General features: G+C 37.5%; 2 protein-coding genes and 1 long non-coding RNA gene across 3 annotated transcripts; all 3 read right to left on the bottom strand.

The window, feature by feature from the left end:
* Positions 1–1,040: 1,040 nt before the first annotated feature.
* LOC308410417 lies at positions 1,041–2,428 on the bottom strand. The gene is made up of 3 exons (XR_013974181.1): positions 2,218–2,428; positions 1,459–1,540; positions 1,041–1,280 (listed from the first exon to the last, which is right to left on the bottom strand). It is a non-coding gene; the product is annotated as an uncharacterized lncRNA (long non-coding RNA).
* A 2,290-nt stretch (positions 2,429–4,718) lies between these two features.
* vtcn1 (V-set domain containing T cell activation inhibitor 1) lies at positions 4,719–7,858 on the bottom strand (the record flags this gene model as incomplete). Its single annotated transcript, XM_080903811.1, has 5 exons — positions 4,719–4,837; positions 5,075–5,326; positions 5,567–5,917; positions 7,208–7,272; positions 7,827–7,858. 5 exons carry the CDS (start codon positions 7,856–7,858, stop codon positions 4,719–4,721), a joined length of 819 nt encoding a protein of 272 aa, XP_080759937.1.
* Positions 7,859–14,529: 6,671 nt separating this feature from the next.
* LOC308410196 (CD209 antigen-like protein C) lies at positions 14,530–21,063 on the bottom strand. The gene is made up of 5 exons (XM_080903367.1): positions 20,955–21,063; positions 20,058–20,159; positions 18,521–18,822; positions 17,307–17,416; positions 14,530–15,519 (listed from the first exon to the last, which is right to left on the bottom strand). The coding sequence occupies exons 1-5, from the start codon at positions 21,022–21,024 to the stop codon at positions 15,363–15,365; spliced, it is 741 nt and encodes a 246-aa protein (XP_080759493.1). The 5' UTR covers positions 21,025–21,063; the 3' UTR covers positions 14,530–15,362.
* Positions 21,064–22,463: the final 1,400 nt, after the last annotated feature.

The following is a 22,463-nucleotide window of genomic DNA, read 5'->3' as shown; positions in this document are numbered from 1 at the left end:
TCTATCTTGATAAGCTATGTCTTATCACAGATTAATTTTTCAAAAATATTAATGATTTCAGCAAGGAAAGGGCTACATGTCAACATACAACTCTTTATTTCTATTAATGTCTCACTTCATTCCTACCTGATTGACATGTTTAGGAATTATGAGTGATTGGCTCACTGTAGGGGTAAAAGTTGCTACCAATCAAATTATGATATGTTAAAGTTAAAATAAAACACAACTGTTTTAGATATGATCTAATAAACATTTTGTAATTATCCTTATAATTACAAAATGTTTTATGTAAGATTTAAGTTTTGTGATTTAAATCTGACATCACAAAAGTATTTTGGAATTTGAATAATGTATTTTGTAACTGCAGTACACATAATACTGATTTTGAACAATTTTGTCCAGGTTCCTTGTCACCGCGGACTCCTTCAGCACCAAGCGTTCAGTTACAGAGTCGGTGTGTCCACGGTGAGCCAGATCACCCCCCCCAGGCAGCGACGGCCACCTGGGACTGTCTAGTGGACGACTTCATGGCTGTGCCTTCACCTGGAGACTGGCGGTCCATCACAGAGGGATTCCAGGAGCGCTGGAACTTCCCTCTGTGCTGTGCAGCTCTGGATGAGAAGCACGTCCAGACAAAAGCACCCTATATATCATATAGGAGACACACACATTGATATACACTAAATATTCATTTCATTTCTTTTTTGTGGTGCCCAAATTGATGCACCTGCTTGATTTTGTTTAAACAATTATTGCACACTTTCTGTAAATCCAGTAAACTTCTTTTCACTTCTCAAATATCACTGTGTGTGTCTCCTGTATGATATATTTAACTGACATTTTTTATTGTAACAACCAACGATTTATACAGGAAAATAATGTCTATTAACAAGGTTGCCCAAACTTTTGCATCCCACTGTATTAGTATATTTTGTCATTAGTATAATATGAAATAAATTCTACATGTGTCAAGTCGTGTGCCAACATTTGCTGTGTAGTAGAACTGAGACATTAGTCATTATAAAAATTTATTTGAAATAATATTAGAATTCTCAAACAGAAAAACATTAAACATAAATATATAAAATATAAGAATTTACAGAGAGACAGGAATAAAAAGGACCAGCTGCTCTCCAGAGCAGGAACAAGGCTGAGGAGGAAATGCTCCATTGGAGACTGGTGTGGACTCTTCAGGGACACCAGGATGGCCAGCTCCACCACCGATGGACCGTCCTGGGACCCGTCCCTCATCTGCCTCGGAGCCGTCCTCCCCTGTGGGCCTGTAAAACAGCACAAAACACAAAGAAATGAGAAGGCTGCTACCAGATTTTAATTTCAACATTGAAAAAAACAAACAAACCAAAAACAGGATATAATCAGATTGGTTGTAGATATTTAGTAAAGGTGATCACAAGGGAACCCACCGACTAAAAAGGTATCAGTGCTTGCTGTACATACCTGTGGGTGCAGCAGCAGGAGCTCAGGGACTGGGCAGCCAGGAGAAGCAACAGGGGATGCTCTGCTGCAGAATCAGTTGGTTCTATCAATACAGTATTAAATGTTAACAGGTTGAAAATAATAATCGTAGAGTAGACAGTGGTCCCTCATTTATTGCAGCAGGGGTTCTCAGAATAACTAGCCCCTGGCCACGCACTTTATACACTGTTTTCCACACACACACATGAACATTACTCACAGTTCTCACAATTGATTCTCAAAGTGCAAACCTTTGTGGATTGCAAAACGTAAAAGTATTATTATGCCGCCGTTTGTCTTCATCTGCCTGCCACTTTCGTGCGCCTTTTTCCCTCGCGGTGCAGGTGTGTATTTCCGAATGAGGCTCATAGTTATGGGTGTTTTTGTGCTGTTTTTTCTATTGGACGTGATGGTTATCAAAACCAAACATGATAAATTTGGCAAGCGCAGGAGACACGACACGGAGCAGATTTGTCAATCAGGCTGCAGAATGCAATGCTGTCCGGTGCAAAAAAAAGAAAATGAAAAGAAAAAAAAAGAGGCAGTGACGGATGAACAGCGGGACCACTGTGTGCTGTTTATTAATAAACAATAAAATATATTCTTAAATGACAACATGCCTAAAAGCAGAACGGTATTTGTACGTCAGTGGGAAAATAGCGGTGGCTTGCTAGCTTTTGTGCGGCATCCCCGGGTCAGTGAAAACTTTAGAGAAAACTTAAGAAAAATGAATGAACTTACCAGGTTGCCCGATCTCTTTACATATCTTCCTACAAGCTCGGTCCTTTATATTCCTGTCTCGGTCCAGAAAGCAGCTGGTGTCGTACAGCTACGGGTTGTTTGCTACGGCATTGATTAGCCTTCCTTCTATTGAAGAATAAAGGGCTTTGGCTGGATCTGCCCCTTTGAACTAGGTAACAGCCACGTCACCAGGCTCCTGATTGGTTGTCGCGGCGCGATTTGACGCTGGAGTTCAGATTTTTCCAACTCGAGCGGGGGGACGCGAAACGCGTGTATGCACAAAATGCAACACATAAACTCACGCGCGTGGTTTTTTTCGCGAGTCAAACGCCTGAAACGCGCTACACTCACGCGCGTTTCAGGCGTTTTGGCGTTTTCGCGACGCAAATCTGCTTCCGAATTTTCGCGGGAGCCGCAATCGCGGGTCAGCGCGCCTTTCCATTGACTTTACATGTAAGCCTGACGCTCTGCCTGCCTCTATCGCGTTCGGTGTGAATGTTGTTGTCGCATTTCAGGAGGACGCTGCTAAAATAGTTACACAATTACACAGTGAATTCGCGTTTATTATTTACAAAATATCACAGTTTTTGTCTTGGTTGTATCATTTTTTGTTGTTTTTATCCGCGACACCTTAATGACCGGTCCGTGAAAATACTGTCGGACATTAGACCGGTCCGTGGCGCAAAAAAGGTTGGGGGGACCGCTGCTTTAAACTGTTGTAAATGACCCGTCGTCCTATAATCTGTGGAACATACGAAATCACCTTTTGGGACAATGGCATCAACACCAAAAATAGCTGGCTGTGTTTACAGCACGGCACCAGGATTTCTAACAACTGATTCAGTTCACCCGAAGAAAAACATTAAAGAAGCATAATTACTTAGAAAAGAAGAAGAAGAAGAAGCCACATTTAACGCAAAGGAGGAAAAGGGAAGAGAGATTGTGAACAATGTGTGAGCCAAGTTTGTTCCAGTTTCGAAGTGCTGTTTCTAGATGACAAACTAATCTTAAGGAAGTGTTGCTCACACTTCTCCTTTTCAGTCAGCCTCAATAGTGGAGATGTACGCGATTCCTAAAAATCGGTGTGAAACGTGGATGTGTGAAAAAGTTTTGCACATGAGATCTTGCTGAAACACAGTAAAGTCGAAATAAAATCCAGGAGCAGATAACTCAACTAAAATAATGGAAATAGGTGACATATGCACATTTAAGCAGGTAACAAAAGGCACAAAACCAGCCGGACACCAGGCAGATACATAGATGATACTATAATAATAAGATAATACTAAAAGAAAAAAGCTGACAATACCAAATACTTGAAAAACAATACGGGATGTGACTCACTGCATTATGTTGAACTATTGGCTGATTTTTTAGCTTTGTGTTTTCCTTTATGTAACAGGTTTTTCATCATAAATTGATGCAGAAAACACATTTGATGGAGGACCTCTGCAGACCAGAGAAATTAAACTGACACCTACCACCAGGGATAAAGCTTTTGTGCTGTGGATGTGGAAAGGACCCAAATGCAGACTTCTAATCAGGCAAAGTTAGTGTCACTACAGACAGGAGGACACAATCATCAATTCCCCAGGATTTACTTTCAAAGGTTTTAAGTTAAAAAAAACATTTTAAAGCAACACTGTCACCCTTGACATCACAAAAAGTATTTTTCAAAAATAAAACTTTAATTATTTAATTTTTTAAAATTGCGTCATTAATCAGAGTCTCATTGGGTGAAAATATATTTGTTGAGAGGAATTAGAGCAATAAGCATTTATAAAAACATCAGATGATGGAAATAGAACAACAGTATAAATCGAGTATGAATAAACGGCTGCAAACATCATCCGCACAAAATCCAAGAGGAATCTACAGATTTCTGTAGACTGAGGTGTTTAAGGTTTATTTGAAAGGTTCAGATTACCTGAACAGTTCTGCCACGGTTACTGGACACTGTCTGTAGTTTTTAGATTTAAATGAAAGGTGTAAGGCAACTAGAGGTAGAGCTTTCTAAAGAAATAAAGTGAGTGCTTCTAGAATTAGACATTAAAACTGTCACAGAAAATGTGCTAAAATGTAAATGTTTCAATGTTTTTCTTGTTTTGTTTCTATATTTCTGTATTTCATTATGTTACATGTCTGCATTAAAGTAAAATTTCAAAGTCAAGATAGCTGAATTTTACTGACATAATTTAAATGGAACTCTCAGTTCACACACTGTAAATGCATTAGAGGATGTAAAAAATAATATTAAAAGTTAATAGATAAACTATTAAAAACATCCAGCACAGAGTTAAATGGCACTACACAACTGTAACACACGCAGTAATAAATTACATTAAAGTAAAGCTACACAATCTTCAAAGAGGACCACTTTTGTGAATATCAGTCTTTACTTTGGACATATCCTGACCTTAAATGCAGCACACGCACACACATATGCAGCCAGGGGAAGTATCTGTCTATATCTGTTGTGTTTTTTTGTGTACATTAGTGTGTCAAAAGGTCACATAATAGATGCAGAGGAAACTGGTCATAATAATGAGATAAAGTGATCCAACTGGACGGAATGAAGCAGCACTGAAGGTGAAATAAGTCCTCCATGAAACGTCTGAGCCTGAAAAATATGAAAAATAATTAGTTTTTTTTAAACCTATAATGTTATTTGCCTAGCTATATATTTATTAATACATATATTTGCTTTTATTTTCTGGTAGATTTGATTTAAATTGAAGAAATATTCCTCTGACTTAGTGTTACACCTCCATAAATAAAAGATAGGCCAAAGGATGAATTTTAGTCCTTTAGTACAAATGTGTTTGGTATCAGGTCAATGTAAAAGTATATAGACTACCTGATATAGTTGCCTCAGAAAGAGACATCACCAAGTTGTTTTCAATCCTGAAGCTGTAGGTGTCACTGACTTGGACCGACAGCAGTGTGCTGAAGATGCTGAGTATCCCCTCAGAGTTTTCTGTGAAAGTGGAGCTTCCATTCAGGATGTTCTCAGTTTGGTTTAACCATGAAACGCTTGGCTTAGGGAACCAACTGACTGCCTCAGCAGACAGGGTGCCATTTGAGAAGGTGAAAGTGGGCGCTGAAAAAGCTGATGTAATAAAAGAGGGAAGAAAAAAATCCTGAATTAATATTGCAATCAAGAGTGAAGCTTCACTCAGTACTCACATTACTCAGAACAGCACGTTGGTTAAAATTCCCAGCATTACAAAAACTAGAAATACCCTTATACCATCTTATTCCAATGTGTTGCAAACCATGCTGCTAATGAATGCCAATAAAGAATGTTTAGATAAACACACAATTAATCTTGAAGAGTGAGTCATCCTACCTGCTGTTCTGAGTTGAATGCTGACCTCTCCTCCACCTTTAGAGGAGCTGATGCTGCATGTGTACTTCCCCTCATCACTGCGTCTCACATTCCTCAGCAGCAGAGAGGCATTGCCTGTGACTACAGCCTGAGGGAAGAGCTGAGTTCTCCCACTGAACTGTGACGCCTGATTCGTCAGATCCGGAGCTCCATTCTGATAAAAGTAAACCAGGCCGTTCAGGTCCGTCTTCTTCCAGGTCACTGTCACTTTGTCTTGGGAAGTTTGTGTGTCAAGATAGCAGCTGAGCAGCTGATCCTCACCAAGGTTGGCGACAGGCTTTGTACTGCTGCTTATCACATTGGACTGGGGCTCTGTGGGATGTGGACATTTTATACACATATTATAGACTAGCACATTTGAATCAGTTCCAATTTGTTGACAACTTAATAACCGATTTAAATGATATTTAGTGAAAGTGTTGTTTGCTTTTGGCAGTTATAAAACTTTTAGCAGGAAGATTTTAAGGACAAGTTCACATTTTTCACATTCACATATCCTGAGAGAGAGAGATAGAGACTGTGATTTCAAGAGATAGTTCAAGCAAAGCTATGACTATTTAGGGGTCTGAGTTAGTAAAAGTGATTAAATTCTAAAGACACAGATAGATAGACTGTATATAAAAGATGCTTCTAGCATACAGGTCTGAAAAACAAAGCCAGGGTGGAAATGTCCTATACCTGTCTTCTTTCTACTGACCAGCAGAGGGCAACCATTGTAGCTGTCAGGAAAAGAAATCTACTTCTCACTTGATTTATAACCTCAGTAAATATTTTCCTAATGCCTTTATGGTCTCAGTCAGTAGTATTATGACTTTATCATGTTTAGCTTGGAAATTATCGTGCCATTTATAAAAATAACCCACTCAAAGTGCGGTATGCTTTTTACTCTGTGACTGATGACTCACTACTGTATGAGCATGGCGTGTCCTTTGGTTCACAATCAGATCTTTTTTGGCATTCAGTTAAATTAAAAAAAGAAGTCCTTTTTTCAGGTAATAACATTGCACATATTTAATAAATTTGTAACTTAATAAAACTAACATGCCAATTAATCTAGCTTGAATGCTAGCTAGATATCAGCTTCACACATTCTTCTAAAATATAGTCACGCCCACTTTCAAGACATCAACAAGATGATGGCCAAAATACCAATTTCACAGGTTCATATAGGACAGGATTCCACAGTAAAAACTCAGGCGCACCATGGTTATGAATGAAACTATCAAATGATATTTAAAGTCAATATTCCCTTAATACCATGTTAAACCAGCACCAGTCGAGCATACCTAAACACACATAAACATTTTCTCAAGGAAATGAAACATGAATATAGAGTATATGTGTTACTTGGCTATCAACATTATTTCTGTCAAGTGGAAAGTCAGCCTCACAAATATTTAGAGATCATCACACGTGCAGATACAAATGAATATTCACAGTTAAACACTCGATGCTGTGCTGTGCCGTGTTGCCGTCCACATGGATTAACTGTATTTTAGTTTAGACAAACACAGCACGTGGTGAGCACACCCATGTATCACCCCAGGCCTCACCGAGCCATCACTAATGACAAGAGGATCCAAACAGATCTGTGGGTCTTACTTGAGAAGGCCAGAGAGAAGAAGAGGATGATGAAGAAACTAAGTATGACGATGATGACGAGCATGCTGTACAAAAAGAAAAACACAAGTGCAATTGTAACAAAACACATAGTATTAGTTTTTAAAGATTAGTTTCATAGCAGTTCTTCAAATAGCTTCTATTATTCTTCCTGGAACTGTAGGGTTTGGGCTCCATGCGTTGTGTCTTTTGGGTCTCGTGATGATCAGGACAAAAAACCCCATTGCAATAAGAAAGCTGGAGATTGTTTTCAATTCTTCTGTAAGTGTTTTCTTTGTGGTTCAAAAATGTTAATATTTTGTCCTGACAGAAATTTAAAGGAGAAATTTCTCTTTGACAGACTGTCAGCAACTTTTATTTTGTTAGGGATCACATATTTAAACTAGTTGTGAAGCATAAGTTTAATCTTTAATAACATGTTGTTGTATTATAATCTGAAACTTTAGAAGTAATCAGCAACTACAGCTGTCAAATAACATCAAAAGTGAGATGTTTTCTTTCTCTACTGATGCAGTAAAAGCAAACATACTCGGTTACCACTGGAGACACCTAAATATTTTCAAAGTTGAATGACAACACTAAATATTCCTCATGGTCGCACCTGTAGAAGATGATTTGTCCGAGCGTGGCCATGGCTCCTGATGAAATCTCTTGAGACCAAGAAAAAAGGCAATTATTTATTCTTTATCCACTTTTTTATCCAAGTAATATATTTCTGCTGCTGTCTGTCAGCAGCCTGCACAGAACTGTCTGCTCAGCCTCTCTCAGAGCACTTAGAAAATACAATACAACACCATAAGTAAATATTACTTTTAAGGTGTGTTCTTCATTTTGGTTGACAGGTCATCATCCAGCTCGTTTATCTTATCAAAATAAAAGTTCATGTGACTGATTTACAAGAGAAAGAGATTATTTTTGTGATGTTAGTTAAGCTTTTACAAAGTGAAGGGATTACATCCAGAAAAACATTTTCACAGTAGTTATGACATAGAATATGTTTTTCATGTATATATTTATCACCTGGAGGCGTCTTAAAAATGCATCCACCTTTGTGCTTAACGACAATAAATGTCCATTCCTCAAAAAGTGCTATAAAAACTTTATATATTCATATTTTTTTTCACTTTAAATTGGTCAGTCTTTTAAAACTACTTCTCCCTGAAATATTCATATAAAGTTTTAATAATATTTTCGTTGTTTTAACCCTTTAAATCCCAGTTTCATTACATGAGCGCCCTGTTTTTTTAGCCCCAAAAAACAAAAAAACTAAATATTTTCCAAAAAAAACATTTGAAGTAATATTTGATTGTTATTATAATTAGGCCTTTAGATGGACTAAAGATTGGCACCAAGAGTCATTTCGATCGCCTTTTATTTTTTTTCCAGGAGCGCATTTCATAAAATGCACACTATCGACCACGCCCAAAAAGTGCAATAAAAATATTAAATATAAATTTTTTTTTTAACTTTAAATTGGTCAGTCTTTTAAAACTACTTCTCCCTGAAATATTCATATAAAGTTTTAATTATATTTTCGTTGTTTTAACCCTTTAAATCACAAAAAAACTAAAAAAAAAACTAAAAAACTAAATATTTTCCCAAAAAAACATTTGAAGTAATATTTGATTGTTATTATAATTAGGCCTTTAGATGGACTAAAGATTGGCACAAACAGTCATTTCGATCGCCTTTTATTTTTTTTTTCAGGACCAGAAAATGGTCTCCAGGCGGCAAATGCTCCTCCTCTAGGCCGAAATAAGTGCATGTTGCCGGGGTAAGTCGCGACGATCACCGGGGCACGATCACCGGGGACTGCTTTTTCCAGCCCACACGTCCGATACCACGTGACAACAAATACGTCATTTCCTGTTGACTAAAAAAAAAAAATGCACCCTCTCATGGTCCTAGGGACCAAAAAATGGTCCGCACGATCAGCGGGCGAAGCCGCTGCTGCACGCCGGAAAAGAGGCGTCATTTCCGGCAGGTCTGTCCAAGCAGCCCGCTGTTTTCCAGCAGAGGTCAAATGTGAAGCAAGGGCGCCACCCGGTGGACAAATAAAAAAATTACAACTCTAAGGCCTGTAGTCCAAAACGAAACCCAAGCTGGAAACCTGACGACCCCTTTGACCGTATTTTTTCTGGCGTGAAAAATAGCGTTTATAATGGGTTTCAATGGGACAATTTTTGTCCAAAGGCATAAAGGTGGATGCATTGCTGTAGCTTAGCCATTTTAGGCTAATTTAATGAATTTACACCACAATTAAACAAAAAAAGTTAAAAAAAAAAATCTTTGACAAATTTGGCTTTAATCCACTCAACACAGTGAAAATGGTTTAAAACTAAAAATTCAAAAGACAATAAATGTCCTTAAGACCCTCCAGGGGATTTATAGCATGCAGTACCGACTGCTGCTGGTTTTATTACGGCAAAAGCATAATATGCATACAAGGAAAAAGAGTAGCACCCTGGGCTTGGCAAATTTACTCAAGGTGGACAAAATCTGATCTGTCGAGGAAAAAGAGAACATTCGTAACACTTGTTTATTTATGAAAAGGACCAAACATTGTTCACTAAAATAACAACAGAAAAAATAGATGATGAGAATCTCTGGTGATATTTTTGGCATTTCAAAACAGACGATTAGCCTTATTCATACTAATAGCTGCTTGGACTGAACTACAGTATCGAAAGAAATGTGGCGTGCAACACTTGTGTGACAAGTGAAGACATTACAGAGTCCTCTTGACCACTGAGAAATTCTGCCAACCTCAAATGTGTACATCAAACTGAAACTTACGCACATGTATGTCACATCATATGATCTTATGAAACAAGAAACATTTTCTTTTTCAGTTTTTATTTTAGTTTTGCAAGAGATGTGAGCATGCAACTGTGAAATCTAGAGTTTTTAAACTGTTAAGCCATAAAACAAAATGAAAGGCTTAGTTTTTGCTTTGTAGCAAACAACAAACACATATATTCTTGGTGCAAGCATTTTGTAGTAGATAACTGCAACCAAAATCCTACTTTCTTGACAATCCTTGTTAACGATTAGCGTTAGAAAGGTGCGCATTATGTAAAATGTTATTTTGCTATAAAAATGAATGCTCAAAATGATCAAATTACACAAACATACATGAAATTATAGCACACAAGCCACAAACCCTTAAAGCAAATCTTCTTTTTGCCCTTACCTCAGTTCTAACAAGCTTGAAAGCTAACAGTTAGTATGTCCACCTTTGTTCTTCAACACAGCCTCAACTTATGCAAGCATTCTTGTAATTTTCAGATGTCTTCAGGACTAGTGCTCCATGATTCTGGAAAGATAGTCAAAGCTCTTTATTGGAGGCACTTGGGAGGCCAATCAATGACTGATAGTGCTCCATTGGGAATTTTTCTATCTAGCTATGCTTTTACTGTATTGACAGTGTGTTTGGTATCACAGTCATGCTGAAAAATGAAGCCTTTTCCTACCAGGTGCTTTCTAGATGTTATTGTATTGTCATGCATGGTGTTACTTGGTGCATTTATTAGGCTGGACGACTGTGATTCATCATTGTCTAAAAGTTCTTTGAAAAGCATTCAGTTAGTCAAGAACGCTGCAGTGAAAGTACTGACAGGGACTTGAAAGAGAGAGCATAATTCTCCCTTCTCTTCACTGGCTCCCGCTTAATTCCAGAGTTGGATTTAAAATCCACATCCTTACATGCAAGGTCTTGAATAACCAGGACACTTGATTTCTTAAATAGTACTGTATTATTCCAAGCATTTTGCTCTCAGACTGTGAGCTTACTTGTGGTTTCTAGAGTTTTTAAAAGTAGAATGGGAGGCACAACCTTCAGCTTCCAGGCTCCTTTCCTGCGGAAAAAGATTCAGGTTGAATTCAGGAGACAGACACTCTCTCTACATTTTAGATTAGGCTCAAAACTTTCCTTTTTGATAAAGCATATAGTTAGCGCTTGATCAAGTGACCCTAAATCCTCCCTTAGTTTCACTGCTATAGGCCAAGGTTGCCTAAAGGCTCTGAGGGCTTCTTCTTCACACCTCTCTTTTTGGTCTCCATGTGTTTATACCTCTAAAAACTAAATTTAAACTGTGGTTCTCTCCCATGTGTATCCTTTGTCCTGTCTTTCTCTGCTTTTCTCTTCCCACCCAACTGGCCGTGGCTTTAAAAAGGGAGTTTTTCCTTCTTACCTTGGCAAAGTGCTAGGTGTATCTCTCACATCCTGTGTCAGGTATTTGCTGATTATTTTTTTATTTCTCTAGAACATGACTTTCAGATACTGTCCAGCTGCTGTAGATAGTTTTTTTTTAATACCTACCATTTCTTAGTTATAAGTTTTCATCATATTGCAAAAATACTGTTTTATGCCAGTTAAACTGCTTGTTTTATAGATTAAACTAAAAACATGTGAATAAATGTGTTTTTACAACAAGCTGCCAGTAACAAAGTGCCTTATGATACAATTTACAATTGCTGTTATGAGACAAGTTGTTGGTGTAGACACAACACATTCCTTAAGTTAGGTCATTTTTATTACTGGTCACAGTTAACCAACTTTAACCTGATATCTTATTAACCATATCACTATGTTGTTTGAATAACTTTACTGTGTATTTCCTGAAATTTCCCTCCGTGATGTTGTTCATTAGTGAATAGAATCTGTCTGGAAAACCCTAAAAATGTATTTGAGAAGTGAAAACCAAGATTTGCATCATTCTGAAAGTACTTAAAACAGCCTCATTGTGGTAAACCATGGGCACATAATGTATTTAAAGGCAATATAATGGTACTATATGCTTTATGCTTCAGAATTATTTTTCATTTTCACTCAGCCATTGGAGGAGGAACATTTCAAAAATCTAACTTACTAACTTAAGACATCCGATACTAATTTCATCCAGGATGGCATTTCCGGAGTTTACTTACAAACTTCTTCAAGTAATCAGAAATTCTGTGGGTGTTTTGGTGCTCATAGTCATCTTCTACATCCTGCAGTACATTTTTAACATGCATTTTTTATGCTCGTGTGAACCGGGCCTGCATCCAAATGGTGTACTGTACATGGCTCTGCCGCCTTTGATCCTCTCCTTTATTGTCATCATTGTTGAACCTTTTCACCAAAGAAAGATTTTTTACTGGTGTCACTCTCTCTCGAGATGTGCTATGTGTGTTGGCAGCTATGCCTATAAGGTTTTCATTAAGTGGATCAGTTTGGCGGCTGTATGGATATCTGCTGTTCTTTTTGATGGAGACTGGTTCGTTTGCCTAAAGACAAACTTCAACAAGAACCAGACTGGAATTCCATGCAAACAAAATCTGACCTATGAGGAGCAACGGATTATAGGAGACTATATGACTCAATCACTTGTAAGTAACAACACACAACAATCATGCAACATCAATTTGACTAACATCATTTTTAAACTAAAATTCACATGTTAAAAAATGTAAGACAATGAAATTTTGTTACATTTAAAAGCATTTTAGTTCTACCTCCATGTAAGGAAAGTATCACAATGTTTTACTTAGTGCGCTCAGAGCATCAAGTGGATGCTTGCGCAAAATTCAAAAGCTGTGTGTCTGACTGACAATAGAGAAAGAAAACATCACTTTAACAACTGTCCATGCTCAAAAGACCTTTATGTACTGCCAGGTTATTGGAAGCTGAATGTTAAGAAAAGCAAAAAGAGTTGAAATAAACTTGAACTTGACTAAAAGAACAAACCTACATTTAAAACAAGTATGTGAATTGTTTTCAAACTGTATCTTTTTTTTCTTTTCCAGGATTATGGTCTTTTTCTCATCTGTGGTTTTTTATTTGTCTGGACGACCTGTGAAATTAAAAGACTGTCTTGCAGCTGTTTTAAAACAAGGCCACGCTGTCAGCCTTACTACAGTGTAGTATTTGAAGACCTTCTAGCAGAGGAAGTCAGTATTCACCTAAACGACAAACTAAAAAAAATGGCAACAGAAAAAGCAGAAAACATCTGTAAGCCCTACCTTGAAGCTATTAAGCTGTCAGGAAACAATGATGATAATGACGATGCAAACACTGCTGCTTCTGAAGCCTGGGAGAAAATTTCCATCCCTGGTTTCTACTTGATGGAAGATGAAGAACAATAAACAGCTGGAGACACTGTAGCAATATTTTAAACTGTCATTTGTTAGAACCTTTACATCTATAAAAGTCTGTATTTCATATGTACATTTCATGTGGACATTTTATTTAGTCAGTTATCTATTTACCTGTTAATTTAGAAGACGTTTTACAAACGAAAATCTGTGTTATAACCTTTTGATAAGTTTTTCCTATATATTTCCTAAATAATTTTACTTTCTTTCTACTTTCTTTGCAATAGTTTACTACACTAATTTTGAGAGAATATGACAAGAAAATTATACATATGATCGTTTTCTATTTATTTGTGTCAGAAAATATTGTTCAACATTAAGAAAACACATGGCAAGGAAAGAACAGTTCAAGCAATAAACTTAAATGTAAACAAAAATGGAATACATAGTATTTTTCACTGGAATTAAAATGTGCATCAACTGGCTCATGTCTGTCCAGCCCAATTTTACTTTTTAAGTGTGTGTGTGTGTGTTGGGGGGGGGGGGGGGGGGGGGGGGGGGGAATGTGTGTGTATGTATCCATGATTGTTTATGTTAATAAGAGTGTGGGGAGTGAGTTGGAGGGCGGGGTGGGGTGGGCTGCTTTTAACCATGTAAAGCACTTTGTGCTACCATTGCTGTATGAAAAGTGCTTTATAAATAAAGATTGATTGATTGATATGATTCTTTTGAGTATAATGTACTTAACATTGGTTTTTTGTTTTTGTTTTTAGATAAAAGGAACTACAATTCAGCCATGAAAAGTAGTCCAATAATAAAGGAGGTGTATTAAGCAATAATGTTCATGTTCCAATTAAACATAATTTTACTCTTGAGGACATTCCAGTCAGTGAGTATTCCTGCTGTCGTCTTTTCTGGATGAAACTTGCATGCAGAAGGAGAGCCTGGTATTGGCAGACTGGGACTGCAGAGGGCACTTTGCTGGAGATTCCACCATCGTGAATGTGACACTTACAAATGTAGGGTGACAATATGGAGATGTAATTGCATGGGGTCGCCACAAAATAATCACAATCAGAATCAGAATACTTTATTGATCCTTAGGGGATCCCTAGGGATTGGCTGCTGCAATGCTCCTGCACCTCAGATGAGGAAGATTCTGCAGTCATCATACACTACCAATCAAAATTTTGGACACACCCACTCATTTAATGTTTTTTTGGCTTTATTTTACATTGTAGATTCTCACTGAAGGCATCAAAACTAGAATTAGAATTTTTTCCATCCAGAACTGCCTTACTTCTTTGTTGCATAGATTTAAAAATGTGCTGGAAACTTTCCTCAGAGATTTGTGGATAACAACACAGTATGTGTTTATGTGTGCTTCACGGGTACAGGTTTAGTATGGTATTGATAGAATATTAACTTGTATATCATTTGATAGAGTTTCATCCACAAGCACGTTTTTATTTATATGGCATGGTATTTTTTAAATGGCACTTTCCAAACTAAACATGATAAAGTCATAATACTACTGAATGAGACCATAAAGTCATTAGAAAAATATATACTGAGGTTTTAAATCAAGCGAGAAGTCGAGTTCTAGACAGCTACAAGGTTGCCCTCTGCTGGTCAGTAGAAAAAAAGACAGGTATATGACATTTCCACCCTGGCTTCCTTTTTAACCTGCATTGTGCAACTATCTTTTATATACAGTCTATCTGTTTTTATGTTTGGAATTTAACCTTTTTTTTCTTTCCTTTTTAACTAACTCTTAAATAGTCATAGCTTTTCATGAACTATGGCTTTTCTACTAGGAGTAAAGATTTTATTTCTTGAAATTACAGTGACTCTCTACCTCTACCTCTGGAGTTACTGTACAGCTCTTCTTCCATTTAAATCTACATAAATACAGACAGTGTCTAGTAACCATGGCATAACTGGTTTCAGGTACTCTGAACATTTCAAATAAACCTTTTTAATAAACCTTTTTAATAAATATTCTTGATGAGATGGAACTGGCACTATGCCTTTCAAAAGCATGTAAACATATAGCTCAGTGCTAAGCCAGTTTCTCACAGATCCACCTCAGAGTAGCATCACATGAGCGGTCGTTCCAGTTTTCTTCTGTATCCTTGCCAGTTCTAATATGTGCACAGTCTTCTTCACCCCACTTTGGATCACCACCACCGTTATCAGGCTGCTCAGCCTCCCAGTACCTAACAGGTTTCAGAACAAGACAATGGTGACACTGTTAATCTCTAATATTAGAAGTCTTTCCATGATTCCCATTTTTGTACACATTTACATTTTTTTCTGTACTGAGCCTAAAAATGACAACTCCAGTAACACTGATATTTGTACTGCGCAAAATAAATCTTTGGTTTTTTGTGTGTGTAAGGCACCTCCTCTGCTTTATGGGTTTAGCAAATCTAAATGATTTAGTCTTAATGAACAGAGACATCGCAAGTCATTATTTAACCTCAAAGTTCTATGTATGGTGTATGATGCAATAAAGGCTTTAAGTGGCATAAGTGGTAGTAATATGCTCACGTGTAGTATGGTGGTTTAGTTTGGTTAATGTCATTTTTGTTCTAGTGCACACGTGTCGAACTCCAGGCGTCGAGGGCCGGTGTCCTGCAGGTTTCAGATGTGTCCTTAATCCAACACAGCTGACTTAAATGGCTAAATTACCTCCTCAACATGTCTTGAAGCTCTCCAGAGGCCTGGTAACGAATGAATCGTTTGATTCAGGTGTGTTGACTCAGGGTGATATCTAAAACCTGCAGGACACCGGCCCTCGAGGCCTGGAGTTCGACAAGTGTATACTTTTTAAAGTTATTATTACATTTTTTTTTGACAGTGATTTTAAGGTTTAGTCTAGAACAGTTTAGAGTGGCAAAAACACTGGCCTGTTCACCATGTATGCTTGCTGGTATGTGTCAAAATACTGTCAAGAATTCCAGGATCAAATATAAATATTTTGGGATTCCTGTCTATCGCTTGTCTGTTGTGGTTCATCTGCGTATGCCATGGTACGTTTTTTCATTGGTATGTTTTAACTCAGATGCAGTTCTTGGCCTGCTTGAATGCCGCCCCATTAAAATATATCAAGTCTCTCCCATAAAGGGACAGAAGATCATGCTATTTGCCTTTATCATGTAAATTACTGCCACCTTGTGGCAACAGTTGAGTATTGTCTGTGGAAACAGCAATGAGAATCCATTTAAACTTTCTGTTGTCATGCGCATTTCAGCGTCCCATTATCAAAGCCTGGACCTCGATCACTTTAGAGCCCAGCAGAATTTTGCGGTTATTTGCAAAAGCACACCATGGATAAATCCATGCTCTTTGATGCAAGACTGATGGAAGACCAGAGTAGAAGCCAAGCAGAACTGTGATGTTCATGATCTGTAGGTGATTATACACATGCACAGATCAGTGTAGCAAATAAAAAGTAAATGAGCAAACTGTAAAAGCAACCAACTGAGAACCGCATCTCTGGCAAACAGCTAATGTACAGAGGTAGTTTCAAAGTGTAAAGTTAATACGTAGAATACATGCGCGATAAAATGTGGGTGGGGCTTAAAAATCAAATGTGATTCTTGACAGATTCATTCTCTAAAACCATAAACACTTGTATGTGTGACAAATAAATACAGAACATTCTTTGCATGCTGAGCAGCCAGCATTGCTTGTGATATCTTATGATCTGCACAACAAGTAATGCAAACTACCTAATCCTTTTCTTTTGTTCAAAATGGGATACTCTTCAAATGCAAAAGTGATAAAAAAAGTGAAAAGAAACAGTGATATGTGGTGATTTGCATACTTTGTAAACATTTTTAAAGAAAAACAAACAACAACAAAAACAAACTTTTTTTTACATCAGTAAATTTCTACACAAATAATTTTTAAAATTTGATTTCTTTCTCATTTAATACATGGTAAAAATTATATTTAAGAAAGGGAAAAGAAAGGAATAAAATGAAGAAGGGCCTGTAACCTTAGAGTGAGAGAAGATCCATCAACCCATTTCCAGGTTCCCTCATTGCTCCCATCCATCAAACCAATCCAGCTCCATGTTTCTGACTTTGTTAACTTGGAGAGAAAAGTCTGTTTTTAATGATAAAAAAAAGATACAAATGATATTTTAAAAATTGAATCATTATTATAAAATCATTAAACAGAAAATTAAGCTATTATACATTAGATTACATTAGGGGTATTGTACCCCATTTTGACCTTGAGACTTAGACCACCATAGACCCCCACCTTCAGTCTTATGCACAGGGCTTGTTCATGTGCTACCATGATTAGAGCCTCCGTGCTGTCTTTCTATCCAACTTTGTCCAGCCACTGGTAGGATTTTTTGATATCAGCCACTTCTTCTATCTGCCCGTAGTACATACTGTCCTTCCATGATGTTCTTGCTCATCTTTTTTTCTCAGGTTTCTAATGCCTGAGGTATTCGCCAAGCACAAATTCATTGTGGCCAGCTTCCTGATATACCCATTTTTGTTGTTTCATTCTGGATGATGCTTCTGACAATCACTAATCCTTATCCTCCTTCCTTTAGCTTCACATAAAATGTCAGGGTGCAGGACGTGGGGTGAAACCCTCCATACATGGTAAAGAGCTTTCTTGTCTTGATGTCAGGGACTTCTATCTTCTCCTTTGGCGAGCTGGTTATTCCAGTAGAGTATATGATGACTGGCAGGTTGTACGTGGTGATTCAGCAGATCTTGTTCTTGCCATTCAATTGACACCTTAGGACTTGACACTCTGCTGGTATTTGGTTGTGGCTTTTCTAGCGGCCTCTTCATGGTTGCCATTTGTATAATTCTAAGGTACTTCTAGCTGTCCTCAGTATCTCCAATGTAGCCTTCTGGCAGTGCAGTCTCCTCAGTTCTGACTAACTTCCTTCTCTTTCTCCAAAATCCTACTATTTGGCATCAACTCACCCCACCATGATGGAAGAAGATACATGCTGAGTATGACTCAATAAACACTAAAAACACCAGAAACTTTCCAGTTAAAAGCAAACAAACAAACCCACACACATGGCTTTCCATTCAGCTAAAACAATTTTAAGAATGTAATTCTTAAAGATCATTGGACGCAATTCGATCTGTAGTTACTGCGTTTATTTACTTACACATTATTATGATTATGGTCATATCATTAACTAAGCAGTCTGGTCAACTGTTAGGGAAGTACCTGCTCCTTGTTGCAGTCAATGACAACTAGATCTGCTCCTTTGTCTTTGCAGTCCTGTCTGGCTCTTGTCCATGAACCAGAGTCATTGGAGAGGAAATAACAAGAACTACTAAATATCCTCCATCCTGCTGGACAAGTTTTCTCTCTCTGTCTGGTTAAAATTAGTTCTTTCTTTAACTCAGTGATGCTTGAATTCAGCAGGTCTCTCTCTCTGGTCATGAACGACATCGCATTAATAGAGGCCTGGAGATGCTCAGTCAGGTTGTTTTTGAGAAAAGAGAAATGTGCAGCTTCACTGTGATCTGGAAATAAATACATTTACAAAATGACATATTTATGTTTATTATGTTAAGGACAAAACTAACAACTGAGTTGGTCAATACTGACAGGCTTTGTTACAACATATGTTACCTATGGCATTATTATTGTGCCTCTGTTCTATGAGTGCAGGTTAAAAAAAAATCAAAAAATATGCAAGTGGAAATGTTGCATTTTGAGGAGAAAATTATTTTGAGTGAAGAAACGTTTAATTGGAGCAAACAAAATTCATTGCTGCGTGCAAGAAATGTATTTCAGTGTTTGCTATTATGCATACACACACACAATAACAGCCCCTCTTGCTCAGTTGCTGGCTGTTCTCAGTGTGACGTTCATGCTCACAACATCTCTGCTCGGTGCACGCTCAACTCTCTGTACACCATTCTAGGTGTACCAACCAACCAATCACTGACGTGGATGTGAAAATTCTGATAGGCTGTTACGGTCTCCAATCAGCTTGCTAGCTATTGCATTCCGGAAAAATGGTCCAGAATGCTGCCAAATGCATTTTCGGTTAGTATGTTTAATTATTTCATTTTAAAATATATAATTTTTTAAGACCACTGTTGGTTTTAATCTAGTTTAAGCTACACTTTTCTTCGCTCAAAAATAATTTACTCCACAAAATGCAACATTTGTGCTTGCAAAGTTTTTTTTTTTACGTGCAGTTAGAATAGAGGCACAAAAATGACACCATAGTTGCCACCTAAGAAAGATGGTGTCAGTTAATATTGGAATAACGGGGTGCCTGCAGCTTGGTCCTTTCAGCGACTGAAATTATTTGATGTGTACATGTGTACATTACATGTACACTGTTTAGAAATACATTTGGCCAAACAATGTTTAATGCAGTGGCACTTTGGAGTCACTGGAATCCATTGACTTCCGTGTCTGTAAATAAAAACAGCTATTCTAACAGTGCCTATAATTTGTTATTTTCTCTCATACAATGACAATGAAGCTAGTGTAGAAGAACAATAAATATCTGTTGTTATTTTTATTTGTTTTGTATTCATGAACAGCCATTTTTTCTTATTATTTTCTAATTATATACAGTGATGTAATGACGTTATAAATAATTCGATGATAACTGATGACTGTGTTCTCATAGATGAGCGAACTAAACGAGCACTGAAGGCTTGGCATAAACTGCCCGTATGAATACGGAATACAGAATATAAAAATGAACTGAATAAAGCTAAATGTGAACAAAACTCACAGTGCAGACCAAGGCCAATGAGCCCAACCAACAGGGAAACACTCAGCAGCCCCAAAGTAAGAATAACAGCTTTGTGAAACTTCCCATCAGAGCTCTTTGGACCTGATAAGAAAAAAAAAGTCAGAGATGTCTTTCACATAATGCAACATATGCAACATATACTCAGTTACTGCGGTACAGTAAGTCTGGACTGGTTGTCCGTCTTAAGGCTCTGAGTTAGAATTACTAGAAACTAATTAAAGGAGACATCCTAACTGCCTACATCTAGATAATGATACCACTGTCTCTGATAACATACTCTGATTAAGCAACTCTGTTAGTCAAGTACAGTCAGTCACTCACCTTGTTGCCCTAAAGTAGCAGACCAAGAAATAAACGCCCTAAGCGACGGTCAGCTTGTGGGCTAGAGCAACCTCTTAGAAGCAATAAAAGCTGTAATAGCCATACACATATTTTAACCTTTACCGTTTAACAACACAATTCAGACTTTAAATGCAGGTAAGATATTCATTTAAATCACGAAAGCCAATTTCTATAAATCACCAAGACTAATCATAATAGATGAAATGGGATAACTGCCACTAAATACCACTATGGTCTCATAGTTCCTCCAAAGTCCATAATTCAACAAAAAATTAGCAGCAAAGAAAAGACTTGTGGCTCCAATTTTTAGATCACAGTTGTTTGGCCATAATTAACCGTCTGGAACACTCTGAAATATTATATTGCTGAGACCGCTCCAGAGACTCCAGTTTCACAACACTTACAACTTGTTTTTAACTATGTACATGGTTACCCCGCTGAGTTCCTATTCATCACATTACTTCAAGTCCTAGATGGATGAGGTTTGGGGGATTTCAGTCCTTTGACAATCTCCATCAAACTGGAAATTCTTACCTGTTTGAATTGTTGAAGAGCTTCTGTTGACTGACTTGCCATGTTGAACATTGACATAGATTTCCTCCATCTCTCCTGAGATAGTCAGCTTTCTTTTAGAGAGTCGGCTCTGCAGTACACGTTACTTGAAGCATAAATGAGGAAGTTTTTAGCTTAGTTCCTTCTTGTCTTTTACAGAAGTTTTATCGGAAGTCATTCTGTATGTGTTGAACCCAGAAGTGTCACTTCTAATAACATTTCTATAACACAGTTTAAGTTTGAAGGTTGAAGTTTCCTGGAATAGTCTGAATGACTAATGTTACATGAAAAGACAGATATACAACAAAATTCAAAACTCAGCAGAAGGTCTAGATCTTGTCCCTTGAAGTTGCTAATTACCCACTGTGTAGATCAGAAAAGTATAATGAAAGTGAGCAGGCAATCTGCATATACATTAATCTCACAAAGATGCACTGAAATCACCAATCAATCACATTCAAATTGGCCTTGTGTCCAATGAACTTCAATTCAATTCAATTCAAACTTTATTTTTATAGCACATTTAAAAGCAAGAGAGTTGACCTAAGTGCTTCACAATCAGTTAGGAACAAGAGAAGAAAATAGAGAAACAAATACAGATAAATGAGAGGACATTGTATTAACATTAAAAAACAGGTCTGAGGTTATTAACTTGAGTTAAAAGCCAACATTGTGGGGGGTGGGGATAGTTCAGGTAGAGTGGTCGCCCCTTGATCGGAAGGTCGGGGACTCGAATCCACCGAATCCAAGCTACCCTGAGGTACCCTTGAGCAAGGTACCGTCCCTACACACTGCTCCCCAGGCGCTGGATTGGTAGCTGCCCACTGCTTCACTGAGTGAAGGGATTAAATGCAGAGGACTACAACATTTCCAACGTGTGGGACTATAAGAGGTTTAAAATGGAAAAAAGGGGAGTTTTAAGACGCAATTTAAAAGACTGAATAGGATTCAATCGAGACCTCGGTTATATTAAGAGCTCTCAGTGCTCTTTTGGGGTTATAAATGTTGAGGAGTTTGCTTAAATAGCTGGGTGCCATATTATTTAAAACTTTAAAAGTTAAGTAAAAAAAATCTTAAAACTAACATGGTATTTGACAGGGAGCCAGTGTAAATTTGCTGAAACTGGAGTGATACATTCATACATTCTAACATCTATTAAATGATGAGCAGCAGTATTTTGGACTAACTGCAAGACATGAGTGGCGAAGACCAAAATAGAGAGAATTGCAGTAGTCCAGTCTAGAGGTGATGAAGGCATGAATAAGTGTTTCTAGGTGTTTTGGAGGAAGATAAAGCTTCACATAACAGATAAAAACTGGTTTGAACTGTGGACACTTGCCTCTCTAATTAATAAAAGCTATCTAAAAACACTCCCAAGATTTCTTACAGTGTGAGACTGATGACAAGCAAGTGAACTGAGGGTAACAGTTAACTTATCCAAAGTCGAATGACTTCCAAAAACAATAACTTCAGTCTCATTTACATTTAGGA

Source organism: Rhamphochromis sp. 'chilingali' (genome assembly GCF_963969265.1).
Source record: "Rhamphochromis sp. 'chilingali' genome assembly, chromosome: 14".
NCBI lineage: Eukaryota > Metazoa > Chordata > Actinopteri > Cichliformes > Cichlidae > Rhamphochromis > Rhamphochromis sp. 'chilingali'.
This window is presented reverse-complemented; position numbering and strand designations above follow the sequence as displayed.

Excerpts from the sequence above, each read along its gene's own strand:
- LOC308410196 (XM_080903367.1), bottom strand. The coding sequence starts at position 21,024 with ATGGAGGAAATCTATGTCAATGTTCAACATGGCAAGTCAGTCAACAGA. Across the intron at positions 20,160-20,954 it reads CTCTTCAACAATTCAAACAG|GTCCAAAGAGCTCTGATGGG; the intron begins GTAAGAATTTCC and ends TTTTCTTATCAG. Across the intron at positions 18,823-20,057 it reads CATTGGCCTTGGTCTGCACT|ATCACAGTGAAGCTGCACAT; the intron begins GTGAGTTTTGTT and ends ATTTATTTCCAG.